Source organism: Asterias amurensis, chromosome 1 (assembly GCF_032118995.1).
Source record: "Asterias amurensis chromosome 1, ASM3211899v1".
NCBI classification, from domain to species: Eukaryota; Metazoa; Echinodermata; class Asteroidea; order Forcipulatida; family Asteriidae; genus Asterias; species Asterias amurensis.
Window position 1 is genome coordinate 26,132,011 of NC_092648.1, and position 19,059 is coordinate 26,151,069.

Sequence of the window (19,059 nt, forward strand, 5' to 3'; positions counted from 1 at the left end):
CACAAAGAGCCGGGGTGTGATTTCGACAATTGGAACAGTATACTCTGCTCGGCTAGTGGTGGTTGTGGTGAAAAGAGATTTATACATGGTTAGTGCCCGTACAAGTTTGTTTTTTAGTTAATTTGTTGTTTATTTACATGCAAAGCTTCTAATAATATTTATCAGACTGTTAATTTTGTGGTTATTCATTTGGACAAAAACTTGATAAGCCTAGACGTGTATAAAGTACACTGGACACCAGTGGTAATTGTCAAAGACCAGTCTTCTGGTGTATCTCAACATACGCATAAAAAGACAAACCTGTGATTTATTTAAACTCAATTGGTCGTTGCGATATATTAATGGAAGAAAAACACCATTGTCGCACGAAATTGAAGGATGCTTGATTTCGGGACCTCAAAATCTTAATCTGGGTCTCGATATTAAGTTCGTGGAAAATTACTTCTTTCTCGAAAACTACGTGACTTCAGAGACAGCCGTTTCTCACTATGTGTTACACTATCAACAGCTCTCCATTGCTTGTTCACAAGTAAGTTTCTATGTAAAGTTTCTATGTAAAAAACTGTTTTCTTATGCATTCGATTACCATTTTGATGAATATTCACATCTTTGGGCGCCACTAACGACGGGGTTGTTCTAAAAGAAACCTCGACCCACGACCTACACCACATGACGTCCCCGCCCCGTGTTCGAAGAATGTCCCAATTCCGAATTCATAAAATGTCGCTTTACGGCCGAATAACATAATAAAAGACAGTGGACACTAATGGTAATTGCAAGCCTGGGTAATTGTCAAAGACTAGCCTTCACAGTTGGTGGATCTCAACACATGCATAAAATAACAAACCTGTGAAAAACTGAGCTCGATTGGTCGTCGGAGTTGCGAGATAACTATGAAAGAAAAAACACCCTTGTCACACGAAGTTGTGTGCTTTCAGATGCTTGATTTCGAGACCTCAAACTAAACTTGAGGTCTCGAAATCAAAGTCGTGGAAAATTACTTCTTTCTCGAGAACTACGTCACTTCAGAGGGAGCCGTTTCTCACAATGTTTTATATTATCAACCTCTCCCCATTTCTCGTCACCAAGTGAGGTTTTATGCGAATAATTATTAGCCTGAACGTCTGACGTCGTTCCACGAGGCTCGTACATACCTATGGAACGCCAAAGAGGCATTTAATCATCGGTGATGATATTTTGCAACCGGTGATCAAATTTGTCATCGGTGGTGGTCCTATGCGATCGGTGATCAACTTTAGCAATCGGTGATAAAACACGATCGGTGGTCCATTTTAGCGATCTGCCATGCATATTTATGATCGGTGATGGTATTAGCGATCGGTCATGCATATTCACGACCGGTGATGGCTTTTTGCAATCGGTGGTCAACTTAAGTGATCGGTGATGACTTTTTGCAATCGGTCAACTTTAGGGATCGGTGATGGCTTTTTGCAATCGGTCAACTTTAGTGATCGGTGGTGGCTTTTTGCAATCGGTCAACTTTAGTGATCGGTGGTGGCTTTTTACAATCGGTCACTTTTAGGGATCGGTGATGGCTTTTTGCAATCGGTCAACTTTAGGGATCGGTGGTGGCTTTTTTGCAATCGGTCAACTTTTGCAACCGGTGATGGAATTTTGCAATCGGTCAACTTTAGTGATCGGTGGTGGCTTTTTGCAATCGGTCAATTTCAGGGATCGGTGGTGGCTTTTTGCAATCAGTCAACTTTAGGGATCGGTTGTGGCTTTTTGCAATCGGTCAACTTTTGCAACCGGTGATGGAATTTTGGGATATCCGAATTTTGCGTCCGGTCGGTGCAAGCCTACTTCAAAACCTATGATTGTGTAGATTGTGGATATTAATTGTTGTTATTTTCTAGTTCACACCACCGTGGAGGAATAAATTACACTCACCAGCGGGTTGACTGACTTGCCAAACATTTTTAGAAGAGTACCATTTTATACCCAGATAACATACATACATTGGGCAATCAGTTATTCCAAATTATTACATTATTGCAATCAAGATTTATTAATATCTACAATTTTTGGGGTATTTTATAGCAAAACAATCTCAACAAATTACTTTACTTTGTCATTTTTTAATCGTTTCGACAATCTTAAGACATCCTGTGCCACAGCTTTGACACCCTGCCTTGAAAATTGCATATTATGACCAATGTCGGTTCAATGCCGGCCCAATGGTGGCCGTTACCAAATCAGTATTGGCACAAAAAAGTTGTTTTATACCATTATTTGCCAAAATGGTGTGCCACTCCGAAACCAGTATTGGCCCAGAAAAAGTTTTCTATACCATTTTGTCAAAATGGCGTGGCGCAAAAAAAAGTATTGGCCCAGAAAAGATTGTCTATGGTGCAGCCACAAAACCAGTGTTGGCCCAATAGAGGTTTTCTACCATTTTGCCAAAATGGTGTGCCGCCAACAAACCAGTAGACAGATGACAGAAAGTAAAACTTTCATTATCAGACGAAAATTCAACTAGCATTTTAACTCGTAAGTTTTTATTAATAAAATAAAAATGCAAAAAGTATATCAAATATATTAAATTTAAATGAAATTACTTTGCAATAAAAAAGTTCATTATAATAAAGTGTAGTTGTCCATGATAAACACAAAACATAAAAAATGAAAAAACAGCAGCAATGAATAAATCAAATTAAAAATGCTATGTAAAAACCAATAGAATAATAAAGGAGGTATACATTTTAGAATTTTGTTTTATTAATAGTATTCGGTTTCTCAAAATGCCGGTACCATCAGGGGTCGATTTCACAGAGAGTTAGGCCTAGTCCTAACTTAGGACATAGTCCTTGGATATATAAGAAACGTATGGCTAGTCCTAAGTTAGGACGATTAACTCTTCCTAACTCGAGATAAGACTAGTCTTAACTCTTTGTGAAATCCACCCCAGCTTCAATAACTTGCATGGGCTAATTCCTTTTTAAATATCAAGTCGGTTTAGTAATTAGAACATATTTTGACAAAAATGGTGTGCAGCTACAAAACCAGTATTGGCTCAATGAGAGGTTTTCTGCCTGTTTTCCCAAATGGTGTGCCACAAAACCAGTATTGGACCACTTCAGGTTTTCTACCACCTTCCCAAAATGGTGCACCGCTACAAAACCAGCATTGGCCCATTAAAGGTTCATCATTTTGCCGTCGTGCCGCACAAAACCAATATTGGCCAAGACAGGCAAACCTCCGTCCTATTGACCGATTGCAAAAAGCCATCACCGATCCCTGAAGTTGACCGATTGCAAAAAGCCATCACCGATCCCTAAAGTTGACCAACTGCAAAAAGCCACCACCGATCCCTAACGTTGACCGATTGCAAAAGCCACCACCGATCACTAAAGTTGACCGATTGCAAAAAGCCACCACCGATCACTAAAGTTGACCACCGATTGCAAAAAGCCATCAACGGTCGTGAATATGCATGAACGATCGCTATATACCATCACCGATCATGAATATGCATGACCGATCGCTAAAATGGACCACCGATCGTGTTTTATCACTGCTCGCTAAAGTTGATCACCGATCGCATAGGACCACCACCGATGACAAATTTGATCACCGGTTGCAAAAGACCATCACCGATGATTAAAAGCCTCTTTGGCGTTCCATACACACCCAGCTACGGTAGCTTTCAGTCACTGCATTAATCCAATGCTATCATTGTATCCAATGGAATCACTGGATCTGAATAGCTGGTACCTGTCTTTGGCCTTTATCCTTGCGGATAAAGAAAGAGGCCCAGTCTAGGGTCGAGGTTTTTTTTTTTTTTTAGAGCAACCCCCAACGGCGACCCTATGTCATTATTCTCTGCATCTAAGACGAACCAACACCATTGTAAATTCTCTTCGTCTACTTTACAGGTAAAACAACAATCCATTATTTTATCACATTTAAGAATAATATTTACTAGTACTCAATTAGTTTGTCTCTTTTCATACCATAATTTAACTTGGCAGAGTTTGGTCAAAATGTGTTATTTCTGATATTTTAGTAGAAGTACCGTAATACATCGTTGTGCTACTTGATTTTTGTAGAAGTGGAACGAAGGTTTGTGCTTTGTAAATACTTATTGCCTTTGAGTTACTTCATTTAGCCAATCAGATGTGTTTATTACTGAGCCTTTCCTTGATTCAGCTCCTCTTTGCTTGCATACACACTTTCCATTCAGGGATCTTCACCAATGTGAAAACCTATACCCACTACCTACGAACAACCGACTATTCATACTTAGCCTACCGTTTTGTATCATTGTTGTATTACACTGTCTGCGTGTCATGTGCTGTCAAAACCGGTATCTTTTATGTTAGCCAGACAGCTTAACATACCTACTGGGCTGAGGCTAGTCTTGGTTCCAAACCGCTCGTCACGCATCAATCTTGACTATAAGTTTGACATAACTTATGGTTTTTGTCTACCATTGCGTATACGTTTGCGTACTTCGCCATTTGTGTTGGTTTGCGTATTTCGTCATTTGTGTTGGTTTCCTTATTTTATTCATGCGTTTTCATTGTACTTGTATATTGTGATCGCCATTATATAATGAAAACAAAATGGCGATAGAACGCAATAAAATACGGGGATAGGACGCAATAAATACAGCGGTATGACGCAATAAATACTCGAGATAACGCAATAGCGCACTGTTATAATGCACAAGTATATGGCGACAACACAAGGCGATAATTTGCTTTAGAGAGAGTAGGCCTCATACTCTCTCTAAAGCGAAATATCGCCTACAGTTCTCTAGAAATTGGCAGAAATAGTATGAGAAACCGTACTAGTTGTTGTGTGTCGTCACGAAAACAATATTTTACCCGAAACTCGCGGGGTACCGAGTGTGTAGAGGTCAGTCCAGTCTCAAAAACAGGACGGACATTCAAAGACGACTGCTTAACTGACAAACTAGTCTTGGTGCGAGACGTTGTTTACCTTTCACGCACAGCGCGGCCGACCCGCTCATTTCATCTCACACCATTAGAATCACATTTGCTGCATTTTTTGGTTCGATGACATATACAAAAGAACAAATGCGCTATCATGCAAATAGCTGTACAATTGTCGTACAAAATTTCCAGCTTTTGTATTGGTTTGTACTTATACATAAACATGGTTGCGCCCACACGGCTTCAAAACCTTAGTAGTGCGTGTGTAAGCGCTCTAGCAAATATATATAGCTCTATGGGTGTAGCGCACTAAAACCGACCGTATCTAAACCTGATTTTGGCCAGTGGACGATGGTCTTTAAGATTTAAAGGCAATGGACACTTTTGATTGTTACTGAAACAAAATATTGTCAGCATGAAAACTGATTTGATAACGAGAAATGGAGAGCTGTTTATACTGTAAAACATCGTGAGAAACGGCTCATTCGAAGTACGTGATTTTGAGAAAGAAGTAGCCTACTTTTTCACTTAGATATAATTATTGATTGAAATCGATACCTCAGCTGAGATCTCGAATTTGTGTGACAAGGATTTGTCGACCAATTTAGTTCAAATTTTCACAGGTTTGGCATTTATGCATAATGTTGAGATACACCAAGTGAGAAGACTCTGGTCTTTGGCAATTGTCAAAGGTGTCAATTTTGAGTGAAATTATCATTTAATAAAATTAGGTATCGGAAAGGCTTCAAGTCCAAAAGAGAAGGCTCTTCGACAATTTGCAAAGGGGTATGGTTTTTTTACCAAATTTCCACTGGATAAAATTAAATGACATTGACGCCCCATCTGCAATAATTATTTCAGAAAGAAAAGAAAAACTCGTTATGATCGTGTTGTTTTCCCTTGTTTAATTTTATTTCATATCGACTATTTTAATACTTTGGTAAAACCAACAAGGCATATGCTATATTAACAAGCGCACATTATCTGTGACCCTACCATCAAGGTTTCATTGACTTGATTAAAGATGCTTTGTCAGATTTTTGACCCCAAACATTGAAATATAGATTTTTTTGAGTGAATGATATTTCAAAGAGTATCACCTGCTGTAACGAAAAAAAAGTTTAAACTTTTACTTGTAATGGTCAGGAACCATGACAAAAATTTAAAACGTTTCTTATAAAACACATAAGAATTGGTCACGTGATATATTGTCGGTATCCCGAAAAAAATTATTTTGAGCACTTTATTTCACTGCTAACTAATAATTGGCGGACTTTTTCGAGGAATGGTTTAAATGAAAGCTTGTAACTTTCTCGACCCCCATCAACAAATTTGGGTCAAATCGGCCAAAAATCTGACATAGCATCTTTAACATTATTATTCAAAACTGTCTTTAAATTTGTGTTTACAGATGGCAGACTTCAATGGCAATTCGTCGGAACAGGTTCGGCTCCTGATGTGGGCGGTGCCTCGTTCCGTCTCCACTGCCTTCACAAAGCTCATGAGTTTTGTCAGTGGGGATTCCACAGTGCTCTTCGAGCCTTATATCAACGCTCACTGGTTCGGGCCCGAGGGTGTACAAGATGCTACTCATCAAGCCATAGTAACAGCTCTAACTGAAGAAACTGAAAACAGAACAACAATCACTGGTGGGCGCGACCCATCCGAATATACATATGGTTTTGTCAAGGAGCAACTTGAAGATCCTTACCCCGGCAAAAAATTGGTCTTCTGCAAAGACATGGCATTTACTGTCGTAGACAAACTGGAGTTTCTCCCGAAAAACTACCGGCATGTGTTTCTAATTCGTCATCCTCTGAAGGTCTTCGCATCTTGGAAGAAATTGTACCAGAGTTTGACTCCGCAAGAGTTTGAACTTGACGAGGTTGTCCCTGTAATGTTTCCTCCTGGTTTCTTCTTCCGTGAAATGGTCGAATTGCTGGAGCATGTGAGAGAGGTTCACGATCCTAAGGCAATCATCATAGATGCAGATGACCTCCTCTCTGACCCCAAAGGCATCCTATCAGCCCTCTTTAAGGAGGTTGGTCTTCCCTTTGATGAGAAGTGTCTTCAGTGGGAGGCCGGAGAAAGTGCTGCCGGGCAGTGGTTATCTTCTAGTTTATTACCTAAAGGAAACGAAGTGTGGGGCTTTTATCGCAGGGCATTGGGTAGTTCCTCCTTTGGAAAGCCAAGAGCTTTGCCAGACCGATCTTCGTTGCCTGGCGATGTCCTCCGTTGCACTGATGCCTCGATGCCTTATTATAACAAAATGTACGCTCAGCGCTTTACTGGCAAACTGTACGCGCATCTCTAAATAAAAGATGTTGTGCATTTCTGTGTAAAATGGGAATTTCTGTGTGTACAAAAGCATTTTACTTAGATGTGCATGTACCAATCAATGTAATTAAAAAGAAAAAGCAAGAAGACAAAAATAGGATTCGAAAAAAAGCTGTTACAAAAGAAAATGACAATCATACACTTTTTAAAATTGGAATTGGATCAAATAGCTTCTTCAACCTTTATAAGAAGGCCGATTCACACTGCAGCGATAACGATCACGGCGCAAAGAGAACGCATTCTATTGGTTGAATAGCTCCACGCAGAATACGCACACGCACATGCAACCAATAGAATGCGTTCTTGTTGCGTCGTGATCGTTTTCGTTTTCGTTATCGCTGCCAATGTGACTCGGCCTTAAGTTACTGTGTAAGCAAAACGCGCGTTGTATGTTTTAGTTGTACCTACACCATAGAGCTATATATAGCTCTATGACCTACACGCCTCTCTTGCTGCAAACTCATTGATTTAAAATACACTTATCTCGTTACATGTCTTGACAGTAGATTATTCATTGTATAATTTTTTTTTATGTTCTACATTTCTTTTTGTTGTATATGTATTGTTTTTTGTTCTGCGCCTCGGAATAGGTCTTGTACATTAGATAGATGGCGCATTATAAATGCATTATTATTATTTGTATTATTATTATATTTACTATTATTATTATTATTATTATTATTATTATTATTATTATTATTATTATTATTATTATTATTATTATTATTATTATTATTATTATTATTATTATTATTATTATTATTATTATTATTATTATTATTATTATTATTATTATTATTATTATTATTATTATTATTATTATTATTATTATTATTATTATTATTATTATTATTATTATTATTATTATTATTATTATTAAAACTTATGCATGACGTCATAATTCCATCCCAAAATGAGGCTATGGGCGCACGTTTCCCATCACTTGCAGTAGCTGTGCCCATCGCCTCGTTTCGAGTTAGCATTGTGACGTACCTCATGCATAAATATTAAGAGAGGCGTATTGTATTAGTTTTATGCATTGACGTCATAAAATCATCTGCCTTCTTTGACGTCATACAATCATCATACAATCATCTACCTTCTTTAGGTTTACCGGTGATGGAAAAACGGAAAACGCGTTGATCTCTATAAATGGAATGCACATGACGTCATTGACCCATCTTTAAAGACAGTTGACACTATTGGTAATTGTCAAAGACCAGTCTCCTCACTTGAGGTATCTAAACATATGCATACAATGTCACACCTGTGAAAATTTGAGCTCAATTGGCCGTCGAAGTTGCGAGAAATGAATGAAATAAAAAACACCCTTGTCACACGAAGTTGTGTGCTTTCAGATGCTTGATTTCGAGACCTCAAATTCTAAACTTGAGGTCTCGAAATAAAATTCGTGGAAAATTACTTCTTTCTCGAAAACTACGTCACTTCAGCGGGAGCCGTTTCTCACAATGTTTTATACCATCAACCTCTCCCCATTACTTGTCAACAAGTGAGGTTTTACGCTAATAAATATTTTGAGTAATTACCAATAGTGTCCACTGCCTTTAATTTAAAATAATGGAAAAGTGCATGCGCACTGCACTACTCTCCTGCTATAAGCCAATGATAGCTCTTCACGCACGAACACATATCATCAACGATGGCGGCCAATGACGTCTATTTCAATCCATCTATTTATTATACAATAGAGAAACCCACGGATTTTTACTGGCCAACAGAAAACGTCATTTTGACCTCTAGGCGAGGGCGCCCATAAGATCTGTAAACAAAGATAAACAATTCCAAACTTATAATAAGGCTCTAATCAAGTAGACATACTCTAGGGCGCTCAACATGGCATTATGGACAAATAATAAATAAGAAACAAATTTTAACAACGAAAGTAAAAATTCTCAAAACCTTCATTCAGTTAGTAAACAATAAATAATAGAATATCTGAAATACTCAAAATGCAGCTGCGGGAGTCTAGAAGATTGACACAATAAACGTGTGTGATTGATATACAGGGTGTTTCAAATTATTGTGAGAAACAAAGCACATACCTCACCTTCCCAACTACGGACTTTTATTCGGTTTTAACCCTTTCACTTTTTTGCGCAAGCCAATTAAAAATTGGAATTCGGTTGACCAGACTATCTAAACCTCATCCTCTGTGGCTAGGTTCAAAAATTCTTATAAAAAGTTCCTTATTTTCCAGTATGTGACATAGTTTCTATACCTATATTCTCATTGTAGTTTTTGCTTACTTCGTCATTGTCATTTTCTCCAGTAGTTCGTTCGTATGTATGTATGTCTGTCCGTCTGTCTGTCTGTTTGTCTGACTGTCTGTCTGTTTGTCTGTTTCGTCTGTGTTTTGTCCTAAGCATTTATCTTTAGTGTATCTATTTTGTTATGTAAAGGCAAGCCGCTACAAGCTACCTGGCTTATTTTGGGCCTTGCCTCCACGCGTTTTCCGCCAGTTTATTTTTTTTCTCTATTATTTATATATACCTGTATGTATTACTATAATATTGTGGAAATGTTTTGTGGAAATAAATGTATATTGAATTGAATTGAATTGATATTAGTAACTAGTTAGTGCTCACTCATGAGGAACAGCCGAGGATTGATTTGGTAGAAATTAAAAAGCTAGGACCTTGGTCCACAAACACTTAGTGCCAGATTTTTGTAAACTTATAAAACATCCAATTGGGATACGTTTTTCTAAATGTATACTTTTTTTTTTAAACTCCCCGTATAGCACTATCAGCGCGAGAACGATGATTTATTAGGAGTGATATCTAAGTGCCTTTTGGGTTTGACTTGAACTGTGTCATGTAGGCTATGTTCAATAAGTATTGTAAACAACAAAACTGTAAACAATAAAACTGTTCTCTGACGTTTTTGTATTTTCCTGAGGTCCTTCTTACACGACAAGCAATGCTTTTTGAGGGCCTCCATCCACATGCATGTAAATAATGTTTGCCATTTATTTTATTATCTAATTTGTTTCCACCTTGGTATTGCTATAACCTTTATATTGCTACTGTTTGCTTGCTATTATTGTACAATTTTATTGTATAATTGTGGAAAAAATATTAAAGAAATGAACTGAAATCGCTAGGAAACAAATATTAATTCAACAAACGCAACACCATTCTCTCACACATTTGTGTGGCAATCATTTTGTACATAAACGAATATCAAATAACAAGAAAATATTTAATTTCCAAATAATTTCAGTGCATGCCTTTAGTGCAATAATTATACCTAATTCTAGCCCATAGTTCCTCAATAACAGGTGAAAGTAAAAAAAAAGAGGACATCTTTGTGAAGCCTCCTTATTTTTGTCATTTTCGTTTTCCCGACGTCTGGAGGAAACAATGGTTGAGACAGACAGCTAAGTTCTCCAACACATACATTGAGGTGTGCAAGCGGTTAGGCTCCGTACTCCGACATTTATTTGCTTGTGTCCCTTAGGAAAATCTAGTCCCCTGAGATTCTGTCCCCGTATGGGAAATAGCGTGCTTTCGAAAGACCACGGTAGGGACACAGGACGGTGAACAAATTCTAAGCGTGTTTTTTTTTTTCTCCAGGGAAGATGAGGCTACTTAGCGTCAAGCACCTAAACAACAATAACAACGTACATGTGTACCTTATAACATTGAGCAAGCCTTGCTCTATGCTTACAAGTAGCTCCATAGCCTTACCGTCCCCAAGACGCAGGACGCTACATGTTAACATGGAGCTCGCATGGAGATGCAATACAATTACACACGTCGTGTATAGTAGAGGGTACTCTCGACACGCTTGGTTGGTTGCACCATGGTTGCCACCGCGCCTACATGTACAACCCGTTCAAGTGGCCTTATCTTTCCTGGGGAAAAAAATAAGCTATAAGGGATTACTGATTGTATATAATAGAGATCAGTGTAAGGAAGCAGGAAAATCGATCGACGCATGCGCCAAACTGAAGTAGACTCCGTCGTGTAGAGTTTCGGAACGCTAATTTGGTGAAACAATGTCCGGTCTGTACGTCAACAGAGTGATGTCGTTTGTACACGTTGTATGGTGGGGGAGCCTTGTGATAGACTCGATTCAAGCCCCGTTCTCGTGCGAGAGATCCTAAAAAATCATATCCTACTTCAAAATGTAGCTATTGTGGTCCCGAGAATGGCCAGGCACAGGGGGCTAGGTTGGGGGATGCCAACCTCGCAAAAGTTGTATAATTTTTAGGCGATGAGACTGTAAATAAAAGGACCCTCATGGGGACTGGGACTTGAATCAATTCTATATCACCATGCGGTCCACAACATACAGGACGGGAGCACTCAAGCGTGAGAATACAGATTACTGTGTTATGCTCTGTCCCGTCCTGTGTCCCTACCGTGGTCTTTCGAAAGCACGCTACTAAACATGGCCTGAAGGAGGATGATTCAACAGAGGGCGCTATCAGAAAAAGTATGTACACAGTTAATTCACCAGAATTTCCTACCAAACTGGCTAAAAAAACGTTGTCGTGGGGTTGTGTGCGTTATGATTATCACATACGCCGTCACATTGCGTCGATCCTCCCGCAATCATTTCGACTCCGCTCACCGTTTCACAGTACGTGTCTGGGAACAGGTTCAAACTCTTGCACCTTTAAAGAGGGGAAGAAAACACAATGAGGAACTATACGCCACTTCAGAGGGAGCCGTTTACCACACTGTTATCAACCTCTCCCCATTACACGTAATCAAGAAAGGTTTTACGATAGTAATTAATTTGAGTTATTACCAATAGTGCCCACTGCCTTTAATAAGCATAGTTCTGAGAATGTGGAAATGTCAGGGAACACTATAAGTGTGCTGCCACCTAGCGTCCCAAAGTCCCCTATATATAGATTTGCACAATATTCGTGAATTGGCGGCTACAGCTACGGCTACGACTGTTTCTATGTGTGTTGCTAAGGACGTTCTATTCTTCAACGCATGATGACGCGGAAATCCAGCACTAGCCGTAGCCATGTCCGCTAGTTCGGACACGACCATATTCGCAGCAGCAGGCAATTGGCCATTTGAATTGGTTTCGAACAGTTATATTTTGTATATAATAGATGCTAATAAATTTGCTTCGGGGATAAAGAATACTTTTTTTTTTTTTTTTTTTTTTTACTCAAACACCGATGTGTGTTAGCATATTTTGTAGAAAAAAATGTACAGCTAAAAAAACGCATACTGTTGATCCTGATTCTAAATTAATTGTTTATTGTATGCAATCAAATTTAGAAAAGGAAAGGAAAACTATTTGTTACCTCGTAAATCATCTTGTATGGCTTCTTGGTGGATACCAACCGCATTACGTAACACTACAAAACGGAAGAAAAGTAGTTTTTAATTCAACTAACATGTTACATAAAAGATCATCACGCCATGTTATTTTTTCCATTATGAGAAATCAGGGTTAGTGTTTACGTATTATTCAAATTGTTTCTAAACTAATATAATGAGCGTAATAGATGACAAAACATAACTGTAATTTATAGTGGTCCAAATAAACTGCTCCTCAACATCTCATGTTCCATCTAAACTCCTTGGATGATCGTTGATTTCTTTTGAACAGCCTCCCAAGCAGATACTTTGTTCTCAAGTTAAAAGAAATCTCAAAACCTATCAATTTCGGAAATCAAGGCTTTTCCCTATGGTTGTCTTTATGTGTGTAATATAAGACTTCTTGTTTGTGCACAGTTGGAAGAAATCCTTTACAGACATGGCGCACTTTTGTTAAATGTTATTATAAGATCGCTGCCAAGTCGTCCTATCTGAAACCAGTCTTTACAAAATGTCCTACGTTTTGCACAAATTGTTCTTACCTTTACGAGCACAGCCACGAGTAAGAGACTAATTATGATTCCAGCTACACCACACACTACCGGTGCCTTCATTGACACTGAAAATGTCCCTGAAAGTAAAAACAAACAGGTTTTGGAAACAGTAAGGTAACAAATCTATCGCTAATGATTATTTTGATGATTGCCCTGGATCCCCCCAATGTGTTATAAGTACAGTATACACACAAGCTTATACTTCCGGGTCAGAATTGACCCCGACCAGGATCCCGTGCGGCTTGACTCATTTGTGGGTCAATCTGACTCGAATTCCTTTGTCGAGATGACCCAGAAATGGGGCAAAGAAGCAGAGTCTGTGTTAAAATACCATGTTTAACCATTTTAGGGGACAGCCTGACCCAGATATGATCAGGCCCACTGGGACCAAGAGTTCAGGTCAACTCTGACCCAGGTGTTGTTAGAGTGCAGTGTTTTCCTGGGTACCGGGGGACACGAAACACTGGTAGTTTGACCCGGGTGGGATTTGAACCCACGACCTACGTTATTACATTCGAGAACCATACTCGTAATGGAAAGAATCTGTAATCCAACTCAATGCGAAGTGAGACAAAGTTGCCCAATAATGGTGTCCCAGGGAAGTCAGTCCGCTGAAGATTCTACCCCAATAAGGAATAAGAAAGGGGGCTGAAGGAGGATGTTTCAAAAGATGGCGCTATCATAAGTTTGCATTATTTGGGACAGAGTCTCCTGGTGCACACTTGGGGTCGATTTCGCAAAGTCCCAACTTAGGACTTGTCCTATAGGAGATATAAAAACGCATGGCTAGTCCTAAGTTAGGACAAAGAATTAGATAAGTCCTTATTCTTTGTGAAAACCACCCCGGAACCTTTATTATGCCTGATGAACGCCCCACTCCGGTTCCCGGAGAGAGAGTATACTTATCATTGAAACAAATTCACAATGAATAGTTTACATTTAGTAATGGATGATTGTTTGATAGGTTGGATAGTGACGATTTGGAACATACCTATTCCTTTGCAGTTTACACTGATCCTGCAGACAACCTCTCCCGAAGAACAAATGCTGAAAATACATTAAAAAATTCAAGGAGTTTTTTTATCAAATTTAAAACTCTGAACTGAGGGAGTTCCCCCAGGAGTACATAATTTGGGGTAAAACGTTTTGTACAAAGATATATAGGGAGAGGGAACACCGAGTATTGGAACAAGGAGTGTAGTTCGTTTTTTTCATTATAAGATTTGATAATAATTATTCAGTATACAGACAATGGCGCATTTAGAACAACCATTAAGCGCCTAGTAAACGTTTTGACTGTTATTATTATTATGATTGGAAACCTGAGAACCCTGCAAGAAATAAAATGAAAGTCTGCTACAAACAAAAGATGGCTCCGCATTACCGGAGGGTCGGACCTGGGATGGTCTGCTGTATCTCGTATACAGTTTTGTGCACAAAGTATACTAGTGAACATATTTTTTAGTTTCTCTAAAAAAAAAGGGGGAAAACCAACATAAACAAAACCTAAAATCAGCTCAAACTTAAACAAGCAAAATTTTATATATTCAGGAGGTATTTCAAACTAAAATACTCTTAATTTGTCATTGATTAGTTCGGATCAAGAGAATCTAAATAAGACAATCAACTGAATTCACAAAACGTAGCCGTACCACGTGTTGCAGTCGTCTGATGTGGAAACAACCTCTCCATCGATGTAGAAGTTCTCACCAAGTCTGCATCCTAAATTAAAATGACAGGAAAAGTAACAACATGGAACTAAACAAAATAATGTACAGAATGTGGGAGGACAAGTACTGAGAAAAATGCTACTGTCAGAGATTCGAACTGCCTCTAGTAATCTGCCCTAGCGATGCAAAGGTCGTGGGTTCAAATACCAACAAGCAAATTGCCTGTGGATTTGTTTTTTTCACAGAACTCGGGAAAGTACTATAGGTATAGACGATGTGATCTCTTACGTCACTCGAGAATCATAACATGATTCGCGCGCATACCGCCGGGCAAACCTTTGTGTTTTGGCAGACAGCTAGAAAGTGTATGCAATCTTACCATGACATACGCGTCTTTTTGCCCGGCGAAACATGACGTATACAGTGTTTTGTCAACAGAGGGCGGTTTGAATGTAAACATAGGTACCACCGTCTATACACAGTGCTTAAAACACATCAGTGCAAGGTTAGTGTTCAAATCCGAGTTATATGAACACTTCTTTGATTGATATTGAAAGTCGAGTTCGATTTACACCAACAGTCAGGAAAGCCTTCTGTTTTCACACAGTACTCACCGGAGTTGTGTGTTGCCTCAATCACAGTATCCATACAAACATGACCGCATCCCGTACTGCAGCACTTCTGTGACACATCAGAGCAGTCCTCGTCAGAGTGACACTGATCTACACAGGTACCAACAGTGTCTTCACCTACTATTGGACACTGGCCACTTCGAGCTGGTTTGGTTTTCAGCACGGGGGTTATGCAGTCATGGCCACAGCCATTACTGCAACACATCTGGTTCCCAACACATTCGATGTCTGAATCACACTTGTCGATACAAATACCCATTAAGTCCGTCGGGATATCTGGGCAACCGTACCATAAGGGTTCCTTACAGACGTGCCCACAACCGTTACTGCAGCATTTCAGCTCCCGGGTGCAATTAGCATCAGAGCTGCACTCCTCGGTGCAAACACCCATCATCGTGTCATCTGGTATCTCGGGGCAGTTTCCTGGTTTCGGCTGCTCACCAGGACGCATGCAAACATGGCCACAACCGTTACTACAGCATTTCAACTCCCCGGAGCAATTCGCATCGGAGCTACACTCCTCGGAGCAAATACCCATCGTGTCATGTATCTCGGGGCAGTTTCCTGGTTTCGGCTGCTTTTCAGGACGCATGCAAACGTGCCCACAACCGTTGCTGCAGCATTTCAGCTCCTGGGTGCAATTTGCATCAGAGCTGCACTCCTCGGTGCAAATACCCATCGTGTCATCTGGTATCTCGGGGCAGTTTCCTGGTTTCGGCTGCTCTTCAGGACGCAGGCAAACATGGCCACAACCATTACTACAGCACTTTAGATCCCGGGTGCAATTCGCATCGGAGCTACACTCCTCAGAACAAATACCCATCGTATCATGTAATATCTCAGGGCAGTTTCCTGGTTTCGGCTGCTCGTCGGGACGAGTGCAAACGTGGCCACAACCGTTACTGCAGCATTTCAGCTCCCCTGTGCAATCAACATCCGAGCTACAGTCTTCAGTACATATCCCAACCGATGTATTCTTCAATATCTGTGGACATTGCCCAGGTTTAGGTCGAGCAGGATCGACGCAGACATGGCCGCATCCAGTATCACAGCATATCTCTACACCCGTACAGTCCCCATCGCTTGAGCAGTTCTCATCACAAGGATTACCCTCTACTGTTTCAGGGCACTCTCTTGGGTTCGGCTTGATGGGAGCCATGCAGATATCACTGCATCCAATACTACAACACCGTTGCTCACCTGGACATTCCTCATCAGAAGTACAGTTTGCCAAGCAATCTCCAGTCTTATTATCTCCCAACATGTCTAAATTTGGGCATGAACCCGTCTTGGATTTGACAGGATTCACACAAACACTACCGCATCCATTACTGCAACATTTCTTTGTACTCTTACAGTCACTGTCAGCTGTACACACCACAGAGCAGGTATCAATACCCTCTCGGACGACGTCCAATACGGGACACTTGCCCTGCTTCTCGGGTGTTGGTTCATCAGCAACGGGCGTGGTACAGACATGACCACACCCATTCCCGCAACACATCTTTCCATCTTCGCACCGATCGTCGGAGGGAGAGCATTCGTCCAGACAGACTCCGATGGTGTCGTGCTTTAAAAGCGGGCAAGCTCCTTGAGCCCCATTGCTTGTTCTCAGCCGTACATCCAGGCACTCCTTACCGCAACCATTATAGCAGCACTTCTGATATCCCTCATCACAGCTTGAATCGGACTCACATGAATTGAGACAACTTCCTTTATTAGTTTGAATGACGTCATCATCAATGGCCGGACATTGACCTGGGTGGACCGAAGATGCTCCTGGAATATGAAACAAAAAGGATAATATCCAGTTTGTGCCATCGCAGTGCAAAAGTTTGGCATGTTGAGCAAGAAACATACAAACAAACAAACAAAAAAACAAAAAACAAAAAAACAAAAAAACAAACAAGCAAACAAACAAACAAACAAACAAACAAACAAACAAACAAACAAACAAACAAACAAACAAACAAACAAACAAATTTTCTTTGATGATCCGTGTATTCTTATATAATTTACTGGTTGAGTAAAAAGGAACGTAATATTTTCATTTGGTTTATGAAAGTCTGAGAAATAAAATCCTTAAAATGAATAGGGCATTAACCGACTTTTAGGCAAACAAAAACCAGCAGTTTTCGTCATTGCCACATGGCGGCATAGTTTGATGTTGTTTGAAAAAACTACACACTACTAATGAATGAACTCTTCCCGAACCCTTTAATTAATTCGATTTGTTATAAAATGTAGAACTCGCCTAATGCGGCTGCAAGTCACAAAAACATTGGCGTTTTGTCCCAGAATAAACTTTAAGGCATAAGGTTCCCCAAGCCAAATCTTTTAATACATGCCAACTAACCTGTTAGCCCCCACTATTTTTCCCTACCGATACCTGGTGAAAGATCCGTAAAATCGTTACCATTTAAAATAACCTTGATTTGGGACGACAGATACCGTCAGGGTAGAAGATCCCCGATCGGGTACAAATTAGGCTCCACTTAGTGCGTTAGAATATTTATCCACATCATGATCCAGAAATCAACGCACACTGTTTAGCAAAATGACATTTTTATATTTAATTAATTTAATTAATTATTATACCATTCTGAACGATACGTTGAGTTATCAACCACCATGGTGCTTTTCAGAACACTACTAGAGATTTTTGACTACCGCAAATCTCACCTATATATAAAAGCAGTGTTTATAAAGAGTTCAAACACACATGTCGTATCCACTTTTAAAACACGTTTAACTGATAAACATGCTTATCATTTTGTACACCTGCTCACGGGGTTTTCAGGATTCAGACACACACACACACACACACAAATCTAAACATGTTTTAGATATGTGAAAAAAATGCTGAAAAATGTGTTGACAAATCTAGACATTATTTTGAGAGTGTACTTACCACTGCACACTGCAAGAACAAGCAATGCTTGCACTACTGTCATGCGGTCCATATTGTAGCATCAAAAGTACGCTAATTACGTCAACAGAGATTATGGTGTATCAAAACAATTGGAAGTATTAAGCTAATTGTGATTGTGGCGCATCTGTTTCTTCACACGAGCTTTTCAGCTGCTCTATAAAGTCCACGACCATGTTCTGCAGTGCTTCCCAATCTTTTCAGGTGATATCTATTTAAAAGTGAAATTATTTTACCAAGATCTTTTACGCTCTAAAAAACCTTACTTGATTGCATTCGTTAAAAAGTATGCAACACTGACACTCTCACATCGTTGCCGTCAAAATTGTATCACACAATAAACGGCATAGGTAGCTCTTTGATGCCGACATAAATTATATTTATGGAGGCTGCTTCTGTGACATATGCTGGTACATATTTTGTTACTGTTGAAATGAAAATGGACAGAGAGTTCTGGTTCTAATTAAACATTACAGGGCGAGGTAGACTTTGAACTGGTGCTCGTGTTAAGTTTACAATGATTAATAAATATCAATAGATGGAGCATTGTGGAACTATTCCCTCCATCTGAAAACTGTCAGTCAAGAGTTCATCAAAACAACAATTTAAATGCCAAGTGTGAATAAATAGGGGAATCAATGTGTGGTGAATCGGTTTTCAACTAGTGGTTTAATCCCAACGAGGCCTGGTTTTTGATAATTTTACC

The 19,059-nt window shown here is 39.6% G+C and overlaps 2 protein-coding genes across 3 annotated transcripts; one reads left to right on the plus strand and one right to left on the minus strand.

Annotated features, from left to right (window-relative positions):
* On the plus strand, window positions 1–7,780 carry LOC139940597 (uncharacterized). Of its 2 annotated transcripts, none has more exons than XM_071936942.1 (2): window positions 1–88; window positions 6,331–7,780. In XM_071936942.1, exons 1-2 carry the CDS (start codon window positions 86–88, stop codon window positions 7,231–7,233), a joined length of 906 nt encoding a protein of 301 aa, XP_071793043.1. In that variant the 5' UTR covers window positions 1–85; the 3' UTR covers window positions 7,234–7,780. The 2 variants fall into 2 exon arrangements, with proteins under 2 accessions (XP_071793043.1, XP_071793035.1); XM_071936934.1 differs by lacking the exon at window positions 1–88 and adding an exon at window positions 3,779–3,896.
* A 632-nt stretch (window positions 7,781–8,412) lies between these two features.
* Window positions 8,413–18,745, minus strand: LOC139934760 (uncharacterized). The gene is made up of 7 exons (XM_071929167.1): window positions 18,336–18,745; window positions 15,407–17,203; window positions 14,775–14,844; window positions 14,114–14,169; window positions 13,111–13,199; window positions 12,553–12,606; window positions 8,413–11,898 (listed from the first exon to the last, which is right to left on the minus strand). Exons 1-7 carry the CDS (start codon window positions 18,385–18,387, stop codon window positions 11,860–11,862), a joined length of 2,157 nt encoding a protein of 718 aa, XP_071785268.1. The 5' UTR covers window positions 18,388–18,745; the 3' UTR covers window positions 8,413–11,859.
* Window positions 18,746–19,059: the final 314 nt, after the last annotated feature.